Raw genomic sequence first — 20499 nt, 5'->3', positions numbered from 1 at the left:
GGGGTGGAGAAGAAAGAGAAGAAGAAAAAAAAAAAAAAGATCCGTTTTCAGAACTGAAAACGTGAAAATGAAAACAGGTTTTTTTCATTTTCACTTTTTCAGAAAAGACAAACATTTTTGTTTTTGTTTTTCAAAAACTTTTAAGCCAAACACATTTTCAGTTTGCATTTTCATTTTTTAGTCTTGAAAAACGTGAAAAATGAAAATGAAAACATAAACAAACAGGCCCAGTGAGAATGATTTTTGTGAATGAATTAGAAAACGGTTGAAAGTTATTTTTCCTTTTCTGTTTTCATTTTTTAGTACTTATCAACAATGTTATAATATATTAATTAATAATTATAACCAAACACGATTTCACTTTTTTATTATACTCGAAACAATGTCTTAAAAAATCAATCAAACGCAATTTCAGAATCGGACCTAGAATGATTCTCAAAACAATCTCATTTTTACTTTTGTACTGAAAACAAAATCATTTTGAAAACGTTACCAAACGGACCCATAGATTTTTGAAACGATATGACTTGTCACGAAAACAAAACAAAATACACACACATTATACACAAACAAATAAAAAGCATATACAAACAATTTTAACCTAGCATAGTAGCATGATCCATATCTGAAGGGAGTGATTGAAGAAGAAATAGGATACCTCAAAATTAGTTTGAAGTGTTCTGCACATTCTTTACAAGGGTACATGCGTGATAGTATTGACATCTGTATCCCATCATAATAAATAAATCTAAACATCTTATTCAAGAATAATAGACAGTTGGAGCGATAAAGTGGGAAAATGTATTACCAATTCTTTAACATCTTTCTTCTGTTGCCTTGTTGGTTTATCTGGGTACTGAATAGACAAATTAAAACCAAATAAAATAATCAAAGTCTAAGAAATACAGCCATTCAATAAATAGAATATGTAGCATGAGTGTTGACGTGATTTTCAAGGCACCATTTTGAAGCGAAGTGTTCCATAAGTCAATGGAAAAGGCAAAAGAAATAGGGGGGAAAAAAAGTCGTATGTAATGTGATAGAAGCAGAAAGAATGACTGTGGAACAATAAAATTTGGCAAAATAAAGTTGACATGTAAGAAGGAACATGACCATGCATGTTAAGAGTGTGAAGAAATACCCTGGCAGCAAGAGTGTGAAGAAATGTCCATGAAGCCCTACCAAGCTCTTCTTTCGACACCGGACCTGCAGTTTTTCCCTGAACAAATTACCATCATTAGGTTTCTACTATCACAAATCATAAAGTTCCCTTAACCAATTGTCAAATAAACAGACAAATTTAACTCTTAATATAGCTCCACAAGCGAGACTAATTACAGAAAACTTATTATGAAGTAAACAAAACAAGAAACACCCAAAAATAACTCAATTCGCTTAATGAAAAGCAAAAGACTTTCATTCAGGACTTATATCAAACAGTTGGTGAACTACTAAACTAAGCAACTTAAAAGACACAACAGCAAGAATCAAACTTGTGAATTAGTCATATACAGAAATGAAAAGGTCAAAATCCAAGTTCAGAATAGTTATATAGAGTAAACAGAATGCACCAAATAAGCGAAAAATTACCTTCACATCGTGGGACTGGAAAGCAGAGGAGTTTCTGGTGGATGGGTTGAGCTTGGAAGAGTGAGAGATAGAGGAGATTGGTTGTTGTTTAACGGTGGGCGATTGGTTATGAGGTTGGAGTTGGAGAGTTAAACTGGAGAGGTGAATTTGGATGAAGTTGGAAACTTTCTCGAAAGAATGTAGTATAAGCTGCAATGGATTCTCGGGCATTCTCGCCGAGAGAGAGGATAGGCGCAGGAAAAGAGGGTGATCTTCGCGAGTGTATTCGAGAAAACCAAAGCGGTTCACTGTCGGTAAACCGACTGCCGATTATATCTCTCTCTCGCTAATAAAAAGGTTGGTAAAGGCATGTTCTTTTGTCTAAAAAATTCAAAAAAAGACAACTCGAGTTTTAATTTTATTTAAGTTTACGTTCTTTTAAATTTTAACTTTATTCAACTTTATTTAACTTTATTCAAGTTACAACTTCAACTCAAGTTATAACTCAAAAACTACACTCAAGTTACACTCCAAAAGAACAACCCCTAAATTTCTCTGTTTTTTTTTTTTGCTTGAACAGTAAATTTCACAAATTTACACAAAAGAATTATTATCACTATTGTACTTAAATTTTAGAGTCATTTTTAATTTGCTCTCCAACTTTAAAAGTTTTTATTTTACATCTTAAACTTTAAATTTATCTCAATTAAGCCATATTATAAGAATTTCTATTAAAATCAAACGGAAAAATAAGAATTAAGCGTGGTCATGCAGTTTTTATCTGTTTCTTTTTAACATAAATTCAAACAGAAATGCTACGTGACTGCGTTATTATATATTTTTTCTAACTGTTTTTAATAGAAATTACAATATAAAAGGTTAAGTGGGAACAATTCAAAGTTTAGAAAGCAAAGTGAGAGTTTCAAAAGTTCAAGGGCAAACTGAGAATGACTCTAAAGATCATGGGCGACCAATGATAATAATCCTTATATAAAATAAAGGGTATAGTAGGTCAGTCTTACCGGTAGTGTCACTTCTTGGCCATTAAATTAAGTCAAAATCACATGAGATTGAAAAAATATACAGTACAAATAGTTTTTTATATAGATCTAACGACTGAAAATAAAGAACTACTAATAATTTATTTTTTTCTAGTCCTCTTAGAGAAACTCGTGAACATAAATTATATAGGAGTATGTGACTTAGAGATGGCAATAACCCCCACATGGATGTTCGGGGCCAGGATGGCGGACAATTATCAGGGATGGGACGATGACAAAATCTAGTTCTCCATTCGTGGTAGGGCAGGAATGAGGAAGTACTCCCCACCCTGCCTCCGCCTCGATCTTAATGTGTTATTTTTTATGTCTATATATATACACATAATCTTTTAAAATTACTTTTATCTTAAAAAAAGTAACCACATATTTTTAATTAGGGAAGAAAAACTATCAATTATAGTTTCTCGTACAAAAAAAAAAAGGACAATTACCAATCTTCTCCTATTATATTTACGCATATGAGTGCACTTTCTAGTCCCTCCTCATTCACTATTAAAGCTATTACCAATAGACAATAAAGCACAATTTACGATTAATGTTTTGATGTTTTTAAACTTTTTTTGCTTATGCGTTACTTATTACTTTTAGATTCAGTTTTGCAATAGGTTAAGAATTTGATTTTTAATATTGAACTTTTGATTTTGGCTTAAATTGATAATGAATTTTCACTTTATTTTTATTTTGAGTTGCTATAATTTTAAAATGTATAGTCTTATATTATGAAAAATTAAGCAGGTATAAAGAAGGTCCTTCTAATGGAGAACTCCCGACTTCGACCCGCTCCTCTTTAAGTGGGAATAGGGATGGAAATAAAGATAGTTTACGGGTGGGGATGGGGATGAAAAATCATCATCCACCCTTATTCTGCTCCATTGCCATATCTAATATAACCGGTGTTAAGGCGCTTTCTTATTTTTTTCTTTTTAAAGTTGAGAATTTTGTTAGAATGTCTTTTTTTTTTTTATGAAGTTAGAATGTCTATTAAAAGAAATGAAATTGTTAACAAATTTTATTTTTATTTCTTTTACAAAGAACATCATTCATAGTAAAAAAAATTGTTTCTAATTGTTCTATAATCATTTTATAAAGTAAAATATTTTTAAGTATTATCTACTAATAAAATTTTATTATTGTCAATTTTTATGTTATGGACATCTTATAAATAAAAATTGGGAGTTTTTTCCGTAAGACCAGAAAAATAAAATTATCAGTAGTTTCATTTTTTTAGTCATTTTTAGCTGTTAGATCTGCATCATAAACTGTCTATTATGTATATTTTTTCAATCTTATTTGATTTTATAAGATCTAATAATTAAAAAATTGATCCTACAGTTGGACGGTTTAACATAGATTGTCCCGAAATTTTTTTTGAAATATTATTGACTAATAAAATTTTCTCATCAAGTCACTTTTATGTTTATTATTTTTCAAAAAGAGAAATATATGTTATTTCGCCAAGTAGGCAAGTACAACAAAATGGCCACGGAATAATAAGTAATTAATAGCAAAAAATGAGATTAGCAAAAAAATGAGATTCACAAAAAAAAAAAAAAAAAAAGATACAAAAATAAAATGGGGACATTGATGATGTTACATGGGATTCTTCAATTATTTCGCACTCAAAACCCACGGAGCAATAGCCAATAATGCTAATTATCAAAAAAAAAAAAAACCCAAAAATGCTCAAGTGTCCGCCAATCTCCGTAGTCTTGCCATTCGTCCACGTGATAATACGTGCAATCTCTATGGTTGGGCATAACGTGTAAGCCAAATGTCAAACCTTTGACTTCTCCTTGTTCAAGAGATGAGCTTCTCCACCACTCCCAAAAAAAGATCTGGATTTGGCAAACTTCCCAAGATGTTTGGGATTCAAACTGTGTTTTACAACAGCTCCAAAACATTGAATCCCACAATTTAACTAAAGATCTCAAGAGTTCTCATTTTGGTAAATCCTCCAAAACAGGTATTATTACTATCTCCTCTCACAACTGAATCTTCCAGTTTTGGCAACTGTTTTTTGTTTTTCAACAATTTAGGCAAAGGCCATTTCAGTAAATTCGTTGAACTGCTTGTGACATCAAATTTTGCTTCCAATCATCTATTTAGTTTCTCCTTTTCCTGTGGATTGGTGAATAGGGAATGACAAGTAATGGCGAGAATATTGCTGTTATCAAGAAAACACCAAAACTTACTCTTCTTCCTCTTATTGCTTTGATATTCTATGATGTTTCTGGGGGTCCTTTTGGAGTTGAGGATTCAGTAAAGGCCGGTGGTGGACCTCTTTTGTCTTTGCTTGGTTTCTTGATATTTCCTTTCATTTGGAGCATCCCTGAAGCTTTGGTAACAGCAGAACTAGCCACAAGCTTCCCCGAAAATGGAGGGTATGTGCTTTGGATATCAACAGCATTTGGGCCATTCTGGGGGTTCCAAGAAGGGTTTTGGAAATGGTTTAGTGGGGTTATGGATAATGCCCTTTATCCTGTTTTGTTCCTTGATTATCTTAAGCACTCGATACCGATCTTCAATCGATTAGTAGCTCGAATTCCAGCTCTTTTGGGGCTTACAGTTTCATTGACTTACTTGAACTACCGAGGTCTGCATGTTGTCGGGTTTTCGGCTGTTGCTCTTGCCGTCTTCTCGCTTTTCCCCTTTGTTGTGATGGGTGTTCTTTCGATTCCTAGAATTAGTCCTAAGCATTGGCTTGTGGTGGACTTCAAGAAGGTGGACTGGAGAGGGTACTTCAATACCATGTTTTGGAATCTGAACTATTGGGATAAGGCAAGTACTCTTGCAGGGGAGGTTGAAAATCCGAGTAAAACGTTCCCCATGGCGCTTTTTGGGGCTGTGGTCTTGGTGGTTTCTTCGTATTTGGTCCCGCTTCTTGCTGGGACAGGAGCTCTTGGAGCCAATTATGGTGCATGGAGTGATGGGTACTTTGCGGAAGTTGGACTGTTAATTGGTGGCTCTTGGCTCAAGTGGTGGATTCAGGTGGCGGCTGCAATGTCAAACATGGGGTTGTTTGAAGCAGAAATGAGTGGTGATGCTTTTCAGCTTCTCGGGATGAGTGAGATGGGAATGCTTCCTGCTATCTTTGCTTCAAGGTAACTTTTTATCCTGCCTGGTTTTGTTTTCATAGTTATTCAATTACATAAACCCTTTGTTTGTTTCCTTAAATGAGTTGTGGAAATGATAATCTAAATGGGAGGAATTTCAAGGAAAACAAAAATCAGATATTATTGACAAAACCGAATTCTCATTTTAAGGTTGAACAAAACCGAATTCTGATATTGGTCTAATTGTCTTAGCTATGCAGTTCAGAAGATTATATGAAATTTGAGTACTTAAAAGGCTTGAAAGCTCTATAAGGGCCTTTTTTCAAGCCGTTCATTTCACTTTGTTTTATTAAAAAGAAAGTTACCAAAAAAAAACCATCAAACTTGTTATGTATGGGAAAGCTCCAAATATGATACCAACACTTGCAGTTTGGCGTATTTAAATCAATTTCATAGGTCGAAGCACGGGACGCCCACCATTAGCATTTTGCTTTCCGCTACCGGAGTCATCTTCCTATCTTGGATGAGTTTTCAAGAGATATTGGAATTTCTGAACTTCTTATACTCCATTGGAATGCTACTCGAGTTTGCAGCTTTTATAAAACTGAGAATCAAGAAGCCAGACCTTCACAGACCTTACAAAGTGCCCTTCCAAACATTTGGGGCAATCATGCTTTGTGTGCCTCCTGCATTGTTGCTTGTTCTTGTCATGTGTTTGGCTTCTTTGAGGACATTCTTTGCGAGTGGTGCAGTAATTATTGTGGGGCTTTTATTGTACCGCATTTTAGTTCTTGTAAAGGATAGGAACTTGATGCAATTTTGTTCCGAACAACCTGCTGTGGAAAGCCACTCAGTTGTGTCACAACAACTCCAAGAAGTTGCAGACGAGGCTGCGATCGGCCTTCTCTCGGACTTGTCTGCTAAGACGGAAGAAGAATCCTTAGAAATCCGCTTTGAAGGCGTCCTGAAAGTCGATTAAAGTGGTCCGTTTTAACTATTGAATTATAACTATATTGATGGCTAACTCTCCACATAATCAGGTTCACCGCTATGGAGAACCACATTACTAATTCTTTGGCTTGTTCACCATATTTCTTTTTACATATGGAGTTTGCAAAGACTGGAGTAGATAACCCAGAACTCTGCATACAAAAACTATGTTTATTATGTTGGCAGACGCAGAGCACAGAGTTTCAAACGTGAACCTTTGCGTGGTGTCATTTAAAAAACTAACTTTTCCAAAAATACTTTCTTCTTAATGAGCAAACCAGACTGGAAAAGGAAAAAAAATAGCATAAAAAGGCCTATAGAGCGGGATGGAAAGGCCTTTTGACATGACTTGGTTCTACTTTGCTTGCTACCACAATTCTTTGTATTACACGTCTTAAGGGCAAAAAAAATTAATGGACAAAAACAGTAATTTAACTTATTTATTAACTTATGTAAACTATTAACTTATTAATTTTAATTCATCTCAAATCTTAACATATTTTCCTCTTTCTCCTTCAAAATTACGCGCGGAATCAAACCTCTGCAATCTTCACCCAAAGCCCTCCCCAACCCCTATCTCAATCCCCAGGCAATAGGCATTAATAATAAAAATAAAAATAAAAAAGTGATGATTGTTACTTTCCGAATAAATTCATAAAATTGGAGTGGATGGGACAGTCTTATAAATACACTTAAAATATGTTCATAAAAGTCGCACATGAGGGATTTCGTCTGAAATTTAACGGATTAACGATTTGGATCGTTGTAAATAGAAATTTAATTCATGGTGATTTCTTATAAAACTATATCAGGGACCAAATGATAAATTGCTTAATCTCGTCATTAACCTTGATAAAAAAAACTGGTCTCCTTTTTTTTTTTTTTTGGGGACCGAGTGTTCTTTTTGTTGGGAGATAAATGTGTTAGGAGGTCAATTTCGGACATCCATTTATTTACAACTCTTATTGTATTTTTCTTCCTCTTCCAATGTTTTCGCTTGTCAATTTAGCAGTCTTCAAAAGAAAAGACAGTTAATAGGAAGGCCAACCAAACGGCCCTTAGAGTCTCACATCTCAAACCTCATAAAAGGTCACGTGCATTTCTACAAAAGAATGTTCGAAAAGCATTACATCTTAGACTCTGTTTGGCTTGTCTCTGTTACCGCGTAAATGGCATAAAACACAGACACAGACAAACAAGCTTCACCTCAATCGCCAAAAAAAATGCTATCGTGGAAAAAGGGCAACAAAAGAACACCCGAAATTCGGAGTCAATTCGCAACATCGTCCTCGTCTTCGTAGGTACGACATTTTGGTCCCTCGCTAAAATTGGTCTTTTGGGGTTTGATTTATCTTCGAAATCTGTAATGGGTTTCTGTTAATTTTGTGTTTTCGCGGCTGAAATTGATCGTATTTAGTATTTTTTCTCGCCAAATTCTTTTTCCTTATTTTCAGAGTTTTGTAAAGCTGTGATCTTTAGCATGAATTATGATAAATTCTTGCTGGGCAAAAAGTATTATTTTTTTGCTAATCGGGCAAAAAGTATTTAGTCCTAAATTAACTTTTTTTTCTTTTTTTTTTCGTTATGATATTTATGGTGTTGTAACTGGGTTTTGAACTGAATTATCAAATGGGTTTTGTAAATTTCAATTTAGAAACTTGGAAGATCATGATCTGATGCAATTTCGGTCAATACACAGATGAGGCACTTTTGGAAATTAGGGTTTTAGATTTGGGATTGGAGATCCTGTGGTTTGTTTGTCATCTGGCTTTTGCTGAAGGATCCAAAGATTTTGATGAGGATTTGGCTTTGGTGAGTTATTTGAGAGTTGCAAAAATGTCTCTTGATCAAAGTTACTCTCGAATCGACACTTTAGAGCTGAAAGCTCTAATGGTCCAGAAGATTGGGCTTCAGAGAGCTGAGAAATACTTTGATCACCTCAGAAGATTGTTTAGCTTGAAGATTAGTAAATGTGAATTCAATAAGTTCTGCATTCGGACAATTGGGAAGGAAAATGTCCCTCTTCATAACCAGCTTATTAGATCAATTGTGAAGAATGCGTGCCTTTCTAAAGTTCCGCCGACGAAGGGTATTAGGAAAGTTGGGAGTAACCTTAATGTTAAGATCGCCAATGGGTTGGAAAAGAATTATCTCCAATCTCTTTATGGGGACGCCTTTCCTTCTTCCCCTCGCAAGGGTAGGTCTCCAGTCAATCGAGATCGTAAGCTCCGAGACCGCCTGAGTCCTTTGGGCCCAATTGGGAAGCCTCAAAGTGTTACCTGTGAGGAATTGCTTTCGAAGCCGCAAGAGCAGCAAAGCGCTACGGAATTGCTTTCTCTTGGCAGCAGACCTCCCGTTGAAGTTGCGTCCGTAGAAGATGGGGAAGAAGTCGAACAGGATGCAGGAAGCCCTGGCGTACAAAGCAGAAGTCCAGTTACGGCTCCTCTTGGTATATCCATGAATCTGGGCGGTGCTCGTAAAGCTCTCTGTAACATATCTATAGGTAATAATTACCGGTTGGAGACCTGTCAAAACAGTGGTGAGCTACCTGATACAAGATTGCTAAGAAGTCGTGTGAAGCGGAAGTTGGAAATGAAAGGGATTAATATATCTATGGACTGTGTTAACCTGTTAAATAATGGGCTGGATGCGTATTTAAAGAGACTAATTGAGCCATGTATGGGTTTAGCCGGATCAAGGTGTGGAAATGAGCAGTTAAAACCTTTTAACAGCCGGTTTATACATGGTTTAAACAAGACGGTGCCAGGGAGATTTGCACAAAATCCAACAAAATCTACTTGTGTATCCATGCTGGATTTTCATACAGCAATGCAGTTGAATCCCCATATACTTGGAGAAGATTGGGCTGTCCAGCTTGAGAAGATTGGCTTACATGCTTTTGAAGAGTGAACAAAACTGCGCACATTGGCCAGGAACTCTGCAGTTGATCAGATCATGTGACGTGCATAAAGATTACTGTAGTCAATGGTTCAGTATTTTGAATCAATTCTTTAACCTCACATGAATTTTGATCTCTGCCAGTTACAGTGTCACAGCTATTACCATAGGGATTAATTAGTGGATTCTGTGGAAGTTTTTGATTAAGTTCTTAGGTTGCATCTAGATGTAGGCTTGATATTTCTTGTGGAGGGGGCATGTTTATAAAACTTTTTGTAAACTCCTTATTACAATTAATGATATTGACGTTTGAAGAGTTTCATACAAGTCTTAAACTATTATGTTCTGTCCCTTTTTCACATTCACTAAATTGTGTACGCAGTTTAGCACCATAATTGTTTTGAATGGTCATTGCGACTTCAGCCGTCAATCACCAAAAGTATCCAGGATGACACAAAATTATTGCCACTGATTATTAATGCCTAGAATCACATATGCCAACCCAGCCTCTGAAACTGAAATTTACTTCATATGGAACAAAGTCCAGAAGGGTCTTTGTATGCTTTAAGGTATGAAACCATAACCAACAAATATTGGAAAATTTGTGGCCCTTAACAAATCAGTTCCATAGTCCACACGGATCGGTACTTTTGAAACCAGTCTCTTGATCGTTTTTGCTTCCCAAATTATAAGACGCTTTGAATATTTCTTCGGCATTAAATTGTTTCACTCTGATAACAGTTTTACTCAGATATTAAACGGTACCTTAATTTGAGTCCCCCCCCCCCCCCCCCCTTTTTTTTTTTTGGGCTAACATAAGTTTTGAGTGCAGTTTTTATCAATAATATAGTTAGGTACGTCACAATAGTAAAGTTTCTATCAGTTTTAGAAGACTTCAAGTAGGCTCTCTTGGAACTTGGGAAGGAATACTTGCTTCAGTTTCCCGCACCACCTACGTTGTTCTTATTTCATTTACAAGGTATGTACTAAGATCATATCAAGCGGTGTCGCCTAGAACTTAGATACTTATTCAAATGCGTGTGTGCACATGTGCATTGGTAGACAGATTGAGAATACAGGAAGTTGGCTAGGTATTGTTTAGAGACTGCACAATTACTTTTGACATATGTTAATATTTTGATATTTTCAACAGCTTTTGATTCATGCTGTCCCTTGTTTTTTACTTACTTCATTAATGATGTAGGAGCTCAAGTGGATGTCACCCAAGTCTTGGAGGTGTAGCATGTGTCATTGTTGCTCATGGAGTCTAAATGGTCATTTGGTCACTGAATGTTAGAATTCATGCATACTGCATGGCTAATGTGTCGTTTGCCTCTTAATGGCTGTCAATTTGTATTTTTTTTTTCTTTCTGTTGACTGAGTGCAAAGTTTTTGCTGTTTGGACGTCGTACTTTTAGTGCTTTTGAATCAAGTCACTGATGCGGTAAAGTTGTTTAGGCTAGTTACTTAGTTGAAGCTATTGTCCCAAAACGCCTTGTTAAGGATTTGGCTTGATCCATTTTTCTGGTGCATCCATTAATTGTTGGTTATTATATTATTTCAACAGCCTTCTTGTACATAACAAGGTGAGCTTGACGAGAATGCAATACTATTCTGCTCGTGATGTTTTCGGAAGTCAAATGTTTGGTCTCAATCGGATTGTAGTCAAGATAAATAGGTTTGGTATTTTGTTGGTGTGTTGTGTATTGGGCTGTTTTGGTTTTTTCCTCGGCTGTTGGCAGTCACTGACACGACTAGCTTGTCTTTTGGAATTTCCATTTTGACATCCTGTTATAGTACCTTGTATTTTCCAGTTTATTTCTATAGATTGCCATAGTTTTAATTGCGTGTACATTTCCATAATGATGTTTTATCTATATTAAACTTTGTTGTTCAGCACTTGAAAGATGATCAATTTGTATGAAACTGATGTAGCTGTGGCTTGCTAGAACCCAGGGTCTTTACTTGATCATGTATGTATAATGTATATGCAATTCCGAAATAACAAGTTGTTAAATGGCAATGCCATCTATCATTTTATTGTGAAGATCTGCTACTAATACCGTAGGCGCCTCCATATTTCAATGAGTAGTGTTTAACAATAAGTTAATCTTGATTTGTGTAAAAATTCAAGAATTATGGTCCTGGTTGAGCCGGAGGGACTCGTATGCATACTAACTTCATAGCTTGGATGCCGTATGATTAATCATACCATGTGAACATGCCTAGCTTCTTCCCAAACAAAGGTTCAAACACATACATTAAAAGAATTTTAGATTTGTTTTTTTATATTATTAGGCAGTGCCCATAAATCTTATGATGGGTAACCCAAAGATTTAGTGAACTTTCATTGGAGCTTCTCTCAAAAGTAACAACCCATTAATCTAGTTGCCACCAGAGCCACAAAGATCATCTAAACGTACTCTTTTCTACCGTTAAGCTCATAAGGGATTTTCATCATGAAAATTTCTGTGATTACATGGATTGTACTTATTTGCACAATTAGCCGCCAGAGAAGATTCCCAATTTCCCATTATATCCATATATGTAAACAATATTGCGTGGATATTAGCCTGCTCTAATAGTGCTCGATATGCTGAAAATAACTAGTATTACCACCAAGTAAAAGTGGAAAACCTCTTCAAAACAAAATATAAAGAAAAGTAAGCTGCGCACTGCGCAGGAAAATGTATGATAAAGAATTTATCGTTATAATGTACTCTTCAAAAGCGTGTTCAACAAATTCAATCCATTGCTTTACTAACAGAAACCTATTGCCATATTAGTCCATAACAATACGATCGCAGAAAGTGTTCTACAATTCTGAAAGTTAGCTAGAAATCGATTGTCAGTCAAACCATTTCTTAAGGGGAGCAGAGATGAATGTAAGTTACTAACGCTCTTGCAGCATTTCCTCCAAAAGCGCAGAGTAAGTATCTTCAGTAGAAAATACGAGCAATCTCCATTAGGGACCATCCAGAAAAGTTTAATTATTTGAATGTTGGGGAAAATAAATGGTCCATTTGGTCAATTAGCTGGTATTGTGCTTGCCTTCTCTAGGCCTGCCATGTATGTCATATAAACCGTCCACAGATATGAAAATGAATTGCTCACCAACGGCTGTCAAAATGAAAACACCAAAAAGTAAGAGAAAACACAGAGCCAGATTGTCTGAAATCTAAACGACATATTTTGACCATACTTTTTAAAATTTAACCCTGTTACGAAGGCAAATCTCAAGTTTGTACTATTAACGCAAGAACCGCTCCCTTAAGACCAAAAGAGAGCGAGAAACCCAGAAAGTCTACCTGTAGATGAACAGGGATGAACCTGAATGTAATAAAATCGCATACGGGCCAGTACATAACCCCATTTAACATTGTAGGGAGCAAGTCTCTTTGTAACCGCGCAACAATTTCCGCACCAGTTTCACCTGTACCAGGCAATAATGGCAACTAAACATTACGAAATTAAAACTTCAAAAAGCATACAGGCAGAACTGGACCCCTTTCGAAGAAAAAAAAAAAATCTCAATCCTCGTAGCTTTAGAAGGTGTAACCATAGTCGGATGATACAGAACTCAGAATCATAACTCATTATAGTAATATCACCAACGAATTGCACTAAGGATTGCGGCATGTTTATACCAATTTAAAGCGCATTGAATCCGTGAAGAAATATCTAAACAAAAGTTTATAATTCATATACAAACGGGAAGCGGATATAACGACAAGAAGTGTTTACTCAATAAAGAAAACAAGCATACCTTGTAAACGAGCATTTATGGAGAAGAAAATAACAGTCATTGCCGGGCCATATATCCCCTGTCCCATGGCCATCTTCTTCAATGTAGAGAGTAAATCGCGTCTTGGGAAGAGTCTCGACATGAAGTTGAACCAATAATGCAGTGACGGTCCTAAAACTAGCAGCCCATATCCAGCCATACGTAAAGTCCTCACAAAGTCGTAAGATTCAGATGATTGCTGTGGTATTATCTGATGGTCAAATGGAAAAAAAAAAAAAAAAATCATGAAAATTGTGTATTAGAATCTCTATTAAGCTAAATAATTTGTAAATAAATAAGTTTATTTTTTCCCTTTTATTACTTTACTCTTTTGCCCTTGAACTGAAATGGTGAGCTGGTTTTGTTACAACAATTTTTTAGTCTTTTGTCCCAGCCTCTTTACATATATAATCGCTCTTCTCTTTCGATGGTTTTCAAGAAGAATGAAATTCTTTCTTCCTTTCCATTTTTTCTGGTAAAATTCTGATATTGTGTATTAGCTTCAGCAATCAATCAGGGAAAAAAAAAAAAAAAAACCCATTTTGTTGTAAGAATTTCTAGGGCAACAAAAGCATCCAAAATTAAAATATCCCAACCTATAATAGTTCCATGATTGAAAAATCATATATTAATTATAATCTAATTTTCCCATTAGCTCTAAATCATATCTCCATAAAGCAACAAATTAAGAAACCTTCGCAAGTAATTTCTCTAATTAATTAAATAATCACCGGGACAATGCACTAGCAAAACTCGAAAGGAAAAAAAGAAATCTTTGGTCAAAGCACAAACCATTATAGCTGAAAGAACGCAAATAAGTTCCAAATTGAATTCAGAGCAAAAAAAAAAAAAAAAAAGTTCCAAATTGACAGAAAAAAAAAACTCCGTCAAATGCCAAAAATCCTAGGGCTTACAAATCCGGTCCGATCTCCGTACCTGAGAAGACAAGTCAGCGGCGGTGTAAATAAGCGCGGAGGTTACGCTCTTGGTGAGGATCGGCCGGCATTTGACCATCCCCAAGTACCAACCGATGATCCCGACCTCTTTTGCCTTCGCCGCCGCCGCCGTCGAAGACGACGAAGACGAAGAGAAAGCCGACGAGAGCAGAGACGGAGAGAAGTCGCAATCCCTGGCCTTCCTCATGAAATGAGGGAAGCGGAGGTAAGCTCTGGACGGCGTTTGACTGCACACAAAGCTCGCCAGGGCTCCACCGGATTCTCCGAGGACGTCGGTGAGCGAGTACCGCCTGAACAGACGGGGGACCGTACCGGTGCCGCTCCTCAAGAAAGCGCCGTTCATGGTCGTCTGAGTGGGAAGAAAAGGGGTTTTGGAGACAAAAAGAGCAGGGGTTTTAGGTGGAAAAGTTGGGTATGATTTGTGAATTCCCAAATATATAGGAGTGTTTTATGGCTCTCGTGCGAAATGTGAAGTTTGGTTTTGTTTTGTTTCTTTATGTCTTCGCGAGTTTGGAGATGTAATGGTACTCGCTTTCTAGCCCTCTAGGGCAACGTCGTCCTTTAATTATTTATTTTAATCTTAAAAGTTTTTATCTCGTGTTTCTTTCAAGCTGTGAATATGAGGTATCTATGGATTTTTCAAATTTAGAGATGGATGTGGATTGCTTATTTCTATTTCAAAATACTTAAGCTCTCGTTCATTTTACTGATTTGAATTTAGAATTCAAGTTTTGTTACAGTAAAAAGTTCTCATAAATAATCACATTTAACTTTTTTGTTACAGTAAAAAGCTCTCACATAAAATCACGTCTCAACTCGAATTAAAAATTTAAATCAATGAACTAAACGGACCCTAAATTCTTTTTGTTTATTTTTTCATAATAGTTAGAAAATTGTAGTCTACACTTTTTTTTTTCTTTTTGTGAAAAGTCAGTGCTAGAAGAGGAGTTGGATGAAATACTTTTTTGAGTACCAAGTTATATGGGAAATGATATATATATATATATATATATATATATATTTAAGGGAATATAGGGTCATTTTCTAACCGGTGAATTCATTAAAAATGTACTTTGTGAACTAAAAATTAACTATTAACTTTCATGTCACTTAGTACAAAAAGAATTATTAAAAAACGTTAGACCTCTAACATTATCAATACATATAATTGACAAATTAAATAGTTTTTAAAGACGTATATGGTAAATGATATATTTTTTAGACGAATATATTGCTATTTTTTAATTGGTGAATCTAAATCAACCATTATTTGTCACGTTATTTAGTATAAAAAATGATTTTCAAAAAACATGAGATCTCTAAAATTAGACTCTAACATTATTAGCAATACATAAAATGTGATTAATTCTAAAAAGACGTTCTTGGCCTCTCAAAACGATTTAAGAACACGTTACAAATTACAGGTCCGTTCATTTCGCCGATTTAAGTTTAGAATTTGAATTTTGTTACAGTAAAAAGTTCTCAAAAATAATCACATCTAACTTTTTTGTTACAATAAAAAGTTTTCACATAAAGTTACATCTCAACTCGAATTAAAAACTCGAATCAACGAACTGAATGGGAATACCGCGAGTAGTTGAGTACCCGTGGAAAGCGAGTGGGTGAGGAAAGCCGGTCTCTTCCAGAACCTGCCATATTTCTGGCTTTGACGCCAAATTTAAAAAACTGAAATTGAACTCCTGATATTCAGCCTAGCCATCACTTTCTCGATACGTGTTTCTCTTAACCACATTACTGAATGCCACGTCTAAAGAGTCGGTACACGTAACTTTGTTTGAAGCGTCTTTGCAATCTCGTCCTCCTTCATTTCTTCAATTTACAACTTTGTTCTTCAGTTTTGACTTTCCTCCACTTACGTCCCCGGTCCTACTATTTTCATGCAATTATGTGCCCACAATGAAGGTGCAACATTTTTTTTTTTTTTTTTTTGTTTCCTTTTTCTCTTTCCTGAATGTTACGTCATTTGGTGGACATTGACCCTTCCCAATTTTCTTCATTACATTAGCTCTAGAAAATTTATAAGCCTCAACTGATTAAAATTCTCTCTTGACTTTTCAAACTTACACTTCTAAATTGAAGGCTTAACGCAATTACTGATCTCATTTACAAACTCACGTGCATCAACCAAAAGGCATTTTTACCTTGCATCAAGAGGTGATAAATTAATGAAGGATGGCCCTATTCAGAGTCTACTCTTCCAGCTCTTCTCTGATAAATTTTGTTAATCACTTGAATTACTAATATTAAAGTTAAAGGTGGCAATTCGTGTTCAACCGGTTGATTAATCTTATAAAAAAATATTAATTTAAACACGATTCATTTATTAAACGTGTTAAAAATGTCAACACAAACATAATCTTTTAATTAATAATATTAATCGTGTCAACCACTTAACTCATTTAAATTAGTGTATTAAATAAATTATTTATACAATTAAGATTTGTTTAATACAATCATGACACGTATCACCGCTTTATTAGTCAATTTATCTTTTCTTTTATAAAAAACAATTACAATTTATCTAAAATTTTTGAAATACATACTATTTATATTTAATACATCGTAAAACTTTTATACTATGTCGTATATAATCAATTTACAAATAATACATATAGTTAATCGCAACAATTCGGAATTCGGATTTCTTTATGTCGGAAGATCAACCCTAACCCAAACAGTTTATTAATCGTGTTAATTGTGTCAAATGATTATATCACAAACTCATTTATTATAAACTCAAACTTGCAAACTTTCCACCCTTAATTAAAGTTACTTAAAATAAAATAAAATAAAATAAAAACTCTTCACATGCCTTGGTCTAAGAACTAAAGAAAAAAAAAAAGGAAAAATTAATAGTTTTAGATTAGGAGGTATGGGGGAGTTGAAGGGGTGTTTCTAGCCTAACTCGAGAAATTTCCCGAACCTGCCAATTCGTAGCAGTTGGATTAGTGCCACCCAACGTCAACGGTTTATAGCAGGAGATTCCAACTCTAGACCTTCTAAATTTTCAAGTAAAACTATCGCTAGAATAAGCATGCAACTATATCCATCCCTTCAACTGTTATGTTTACATTTTGTCTCAGTGTAGCTGGATTTACATGCTAACTATTCTATGTTAAGAAACGTAAATCAATCCAGCTTTCAGCTCGGCCATGCCAGCAAACTCAGGCAAAGCTCAAAGGTTATAAAGCCAATCCCAATCTTCAGATTAAAGAGAACTCAATTAATCCAACACGAAGTTCCTGTGCAAAATCTAGAGTGGGAGGTCTCAAACCCATAATTATTTTATTCTTTTGGTTTGCAACTTTTGCCACTTTCATAACCACACATTTATAACAGTGTTTACTAGATGTGTAACATAGCCAGTGTTTACTAGATGTGTAACATAGCTAAGTATATTACCATCAACCTATTTTATAATACAATGTTAAAATCCTTCTAGCGCTCTTCAGCATTGGAAGTCGTACGGCGCCAATCCTTTCAGCTCCGGGCCGCTGAGTCTGTTGTTATCAAAACTGCCAAAAAAATAAAACAAGGGGAGAACATACAGATTGAACCGTTAGTATTCTAAATGACAGTCTACAGACTACAGAGCTTCAAACAAGAAAACCGAAATCGCAAGTTTTTTACAATTTTGAAACCAGTAGCTTATTTTACAAATCAGGATTGGTGATGTGACAAGAGGAAAGGTAACTTTTGCTTCTACTTCTTTCAAAATAAACCTTCAAAACGTAGCTACATGTATTTACACTAGGGTTTCAATGTTAAAACTACTCTTAAGTATACAATCAGGGACAAGGAGTGATAAGTGTAAAGCTGTTTAGCAAAGAAACAATGTAGTTCCTTCAAACGCGCACGGGCACTTTGTGGAAGTAGATGTTAGGAATTACTCATAGGAATAGAACAATATTTGTTCCACTCTCACGTTCGACGTGTAACCACATAATGACAGATTATCGATCATCTTGATCTTTAAAAATGACAATTTTTTTTTAATGGACAACTGTGTTAGCTGCAATGCCAAAGGAAAAAAAAAAAAAACCACCTTTTCCTAGATGGTAAAAAAACTGAATGACCGCATAAACAAACTAGGAAACACTTTAAATAAACTTTTTCTCTTGAAGCAAATGAACTTCAGAATGATGGGCAAGACCCAAGATATGGAAACAGCACGTAACTAGAAAGTCATCGCATCTGTTGATCCGCATAAAATTATGTTGTAAAGTTGAAAGGTCTAGAAAAAGGAAAGTAAAAGAAATGGTACCTTTCCATTGGAAATGTGGTAAAAGGGCCATCAACAGGTATTGTTCCACACAGATCATTGCTAGAGACATCACTGTAACGAACAAAATTTCGTACGATCGTTAACAAAAGAATCAAAACCAAATGACTCCAAACGAAAATGTACTCGCAGAAACCATAACTTACAAGACTTTAAGGTTAGATAGAGTAGTGAGCTCCCTTGGAATTGATCCTGTTAGCTTGTTGTTGTTTAGTCGCCTACATTATCAATTTCGCGATATCAAAAACAAATCCCATACTAATCTCTGGCTACTTAGTAGTAAGTGTAAAGTTACTCACAGAAATTTGAGTGACTTCAATTTGGCAAAAGATTTTGGAATTTCTCCTTCAAATTTGTTGTCATACAAATCCATGCCAATGAGATTTTTTAAATTGCCCAACTCCTTTGGGATTCTTCCACTTATATCATTCCTATAAAGTTCCCTACAATTCATCCAATAAATAAATTTCACTCAGTGTCTTAAAACAAATCATATCAAGTACACAAAAATTAAAAAAGTTTCTATGTTTTCTTTTTTCCTTTATTTTTTTTTTTCAATTTTATTGTGGCCTGATAAGCTTTATTGAGGTCTAATTTAACAAAATGAAGTAGCTAAAACATGTGTTCAAAATCAATTTTATTGTGGCATAAATAATGAAACTGAACAAGAAGTGAAGAGAAGCAGTACAAGTACTGAAGATGCTTGAGTTTGCCAAGTTCTGGCCCCAAAGTCCCAGAAATGTTAGAATTTCCCAAATCCCTGAAATTCAAGAAAACCAAAAAAAAAAAATGTAAAGACAGAACCAAGCCATTAGGTCATGGACAAAAAAAAAAGGCAAAAAAAATGTAAAGACAGAACCAAGCCATTAGGTCATGGACAAAAAAAAAGGCAAAAAAAAAAAAAACTTGAACAGTAGAAGAAGAAGAAGAAGAAAAGTAAGAGCAACAGAGAAAAGAGAGAATCTCACAAACGGATCACATGGCTATTGGAATCACAGGTAACATGAAACCAAGTGCAAGGATTGACAAGAGTGGGGTCCCAGCTCTGCAGCACATTTGTGGGGTCCGAGAGTTTGCTTCTCAGAGCATGCAAAGCATTTCCTGTAACATTAAAAAAAAAAAAAAAAAAACAAACAAGAACAATAAGAAAACACCAAACTCATGAATCAAATCCACAGAGAAATTTGGAACTGGGCACAAATTAACTAAATTATTATTTTGTTAATCTTTTTTTTTTTTTTTTTTTTTTTTTTTTTTGCACCTCTTGCTTAGTGCTTTCTAAAGATACAGGAACATAAATCAAACAGAAAGGAACAAAAGAGAAACATGGAAAGGCTAAAGGGTTTGGAGTAAAAAGTACCTTCAGAGTTTGTGGAGAGGGCAGGAATAGGAGAGAGTAAAAGTAGGAGAAAGGAAAGGCAGAAACAAAGGAAAAGAGGAGCCATTAGAAGAAGAAAACACAGATTAGAGAGAAGAAAACCAACCAGGAAGAAGAAAAATGGCAAAAGCTTAAAGAAAGTGAAACCGAAACCAAACTAACAAAGCAAAATATAAGAAGTTACAAGAAAACAAGATGGGAAGAAAGAAGAAGATAATGGGGAAGAAAGAAAAGTCAGTGGTCAAAGTCAAAACATCATTTTGTGGAATGAGAAAGTGGTTTGTATGGTAAGTAAAAGAGATTTGTACAGTGAGACCTGAAAAGAATACTATTGGTATGTTTCGATTTTAACTATTAAATTTGTATTAAAAAAATTGAGATTTTTACTTTGATGTAATATTAATCAAATCGAACGGTAAAAAAAGACATACACTATTTATAGAAAGAGTTAACACTAGGCTTATTTACTTTGTTAATTTAAAATTTTAATTTAAATTAAGATGTAAT

At 34.9% G+C, this 20499-nt stretch overlaps 5 protein-coding genes across 7 annotated transcripts in view; 2 read left to right on the top strand and 3 right to left on the bottom strand.

The window, feature by feature from the left end:
* Positions 1-1829, bottom strand: part of LOC21394774 (FAD-linked sulfhydryl oxidase ERV1) — a 16653-nt gene extending 14824 nt beyond the window's left edge. The window contains exons 1-4 of the mRNA XM_024167387.1: positions 1591-1829; positions 1142-1219; positions 809-856; positions 659-723 (exon numbers count right to left, since the gene is read on the bottom strand). Of these exons, the coding sequence (XP_024023155.1) occupies positions 659-723; positions 809-856; positions 1142-1219; positions 1591-1800 (401 nt within the window). The 5' untranslated portion in view covers positions 1801-1829. The remainder of the gene's footprint in view (positions 1-658; positions 724-808; positions 857-1141; positions 1220-1590) is intronic.
* Positions 1830-4372: 2543 nt separating this feature from the next.
* LOC21394773 (probable polyamine transporter At3g19553) lies at positions 4373-7067 on the top strand. Of its 2 annotated transcripts, none has more exons than XM_010100784.2 (3): positions 4373-4593; positions 4767-5731; positions 6140-7067. In XM_010100784.2, exons 2-3 carry the CDS (start codon positions 4770-4772, stop codon positions 6660-6662), a joined length of 1485 nt encoding a protein of 494 aa, XP_010099086.1. In that variant the 5' UTR covers positions 4373-4593; positions 4767-4769; the 3' UTR covers positions 6663-7067. The 2 variants fall into 2 exon arrangements, with proteins under 2 accessions (XP_010099086.1, XP_024023148.1); XM_024167380.1 differs by having other exon boundaries at positions 6113-7067.
* A 615-nt stretch (positions 7068-7682) lies between these two features.
* On the top strand, positions 7683-11497 carry LOC21394772. Of its 2 annotated transcripts, none has more exons than XR_002902425.1 (2): positions 7683-7974; positions 10776-11497. XR_002902425.1 is itself a non-coding variant. In XM_010100783.2 (2 exons), the coding sequence occupies exon 2, from the start codon at positions 8510-8512 to the stop codon at positions 9581-9583; it is 1074 nt and encodes a 357-aa protein (XP_010099085.1). In that variant the 5' UTR covers positions 7683-7974; positions 8373-8509; the 3' UTR covers positions 9584-9709. The 2 variants fall into 2 exon arrangements, 1 of the variants encoding a protein (XP_010099085.1); XM_010100783.2 differs by lacking the exon at positions 10776-11497 and adding an exon at positions 8373-9709.
* A 728-nt stretch (positions 11498-12225) lies between these two features.
* LOC21394771 (PXMP2/4 family protein 4) lies at positions 12226-14757 on the bottom strand. Its single transcript, XM_010100782.2, has 4 exons — positions 14292-14757; positions 13338-13566; positions 12880-13004; positions 12226-12691 (listed from the first exon to the last, which is right to left on the bottom strand). Exons 1-4 carry the CDS (start codon positions 14652-14654, stop codon positions 12599-12601), a joined length of 810 nt encoding a protein of 269 aa, XP_010099084.1. The 5' UTR covers positions 14655-14757; the 3' UTR covers positions 12226-12598.
* A 2620-nt stretch (positions 14758-17377) lies between these two features.
* LOC21394770 (leucine-rich repeat protein 2) lies at positions 17378-20167 on the bottom strand. The gene is made up of 7 exons (XM_010100781.2): positions 19975-20167; positions 19583-19715; positions 19303-19374; positions 18914-19057; positions 18761-18832; positions 18597-18668; positions 17378-17847 (listed from the first exon to the last, which is right to left on the bottom strand). Exons 1-7 carry the CDS (start codon positions 20057-20059, stop codon positions 17781-17783), a joined length of 645 nt encoding a protein of 214 aa, XP_010099083.1. The 5' UTR covers positions 20060-20167; the 3' UTR covers positions 17378-17780.
* Between the last annotated feature and the right edge of the window lie 332 nt (positions 20168-20499).

This window comes from Morus notabilis, unplaced genomic scaffold (genome assembly GCF_000414095.1).
Source record: "Morus notabilis unplaced genomic scaffold, ASM41409v2 Scaffold28, whole genome shotgun sequence".
Lineage (NCBI taxonomy): Eukaryota > Viridiplantae > Streptophyta > Magnoliopsida > Rosales > Moraceae > Morus > Morus notabilis.
This window is presented reverse-complemented; position numbering and strand designations above follow the sequence as displayed.

Excerpts from the sequence above, each read along its gene's own strand:
- LOC21394773 (XM_024167380.1), top strand. The coding sequence starts at position 4,770 with ATGACAAGTAATGGCGAGAATATTGCTGTTATCAAGAAAACACCAAAA. Across the intron at positions 5,732-6,112 it reads CCTGCTATCTTTGCTTCAAG|TTTGGCGTATTTAAATCAAT; the intron begins GTAACTTTTTAT and ends CAACACTTGCAG.
- LOC21394772 (XM_010100783.2), top strand. The coding sequence starts at position 8,510 with ATGTCTCTTGATCAAAGTTACTCTCGAATCGACACTTTAGAGCTGAAA.
- LOC21394771 (XM_010100782.2), bottom strand. The coding sequence starts at position 14,654 with ATGAACGGCGCTTTCTTGAGGAGCGGCACCGGTACGGTCCCCCGTCTG. Across the intron at positions 13,567-14,291 it reads CCGCTGACTTGTCTTCTCAG|ATAATACCACAGCAATCATC; the intron begins GTACGGAGATCG and ends TTTGACCATCAG. Across the intron at positions 13,005-13,337 it reads CATAAATGCTCGTTTACAAG|GTGAAACTGGTGCGGAAATT; the intron begins GTATGCTTGTTT and ends TGCCTGGTACAG.
- LOC21394770 (XM_010100781.2), bottom strand. The coding sequence starts at position 20,059 with ATGGCTCCTCTTTTCCTTTGTTTCTGCCTTTCCTTTCTCCTACTTTTA. Across the intron at positions 19,058-19,302 it reads CTCAAGCATCTTCAGTACTT|GGAACTTTATAGGAATGATA; the intron begins GTACTGCTTCTC and ends GATGAATTGTAG. Across the intron at positions 18,833-18,913 it reads TTGAAGTCACTCAAATTTCT|GCGACTAAACAACAACAAGC; the intron begins GTGAGTAACTTT and ends TTGATAATGTAG.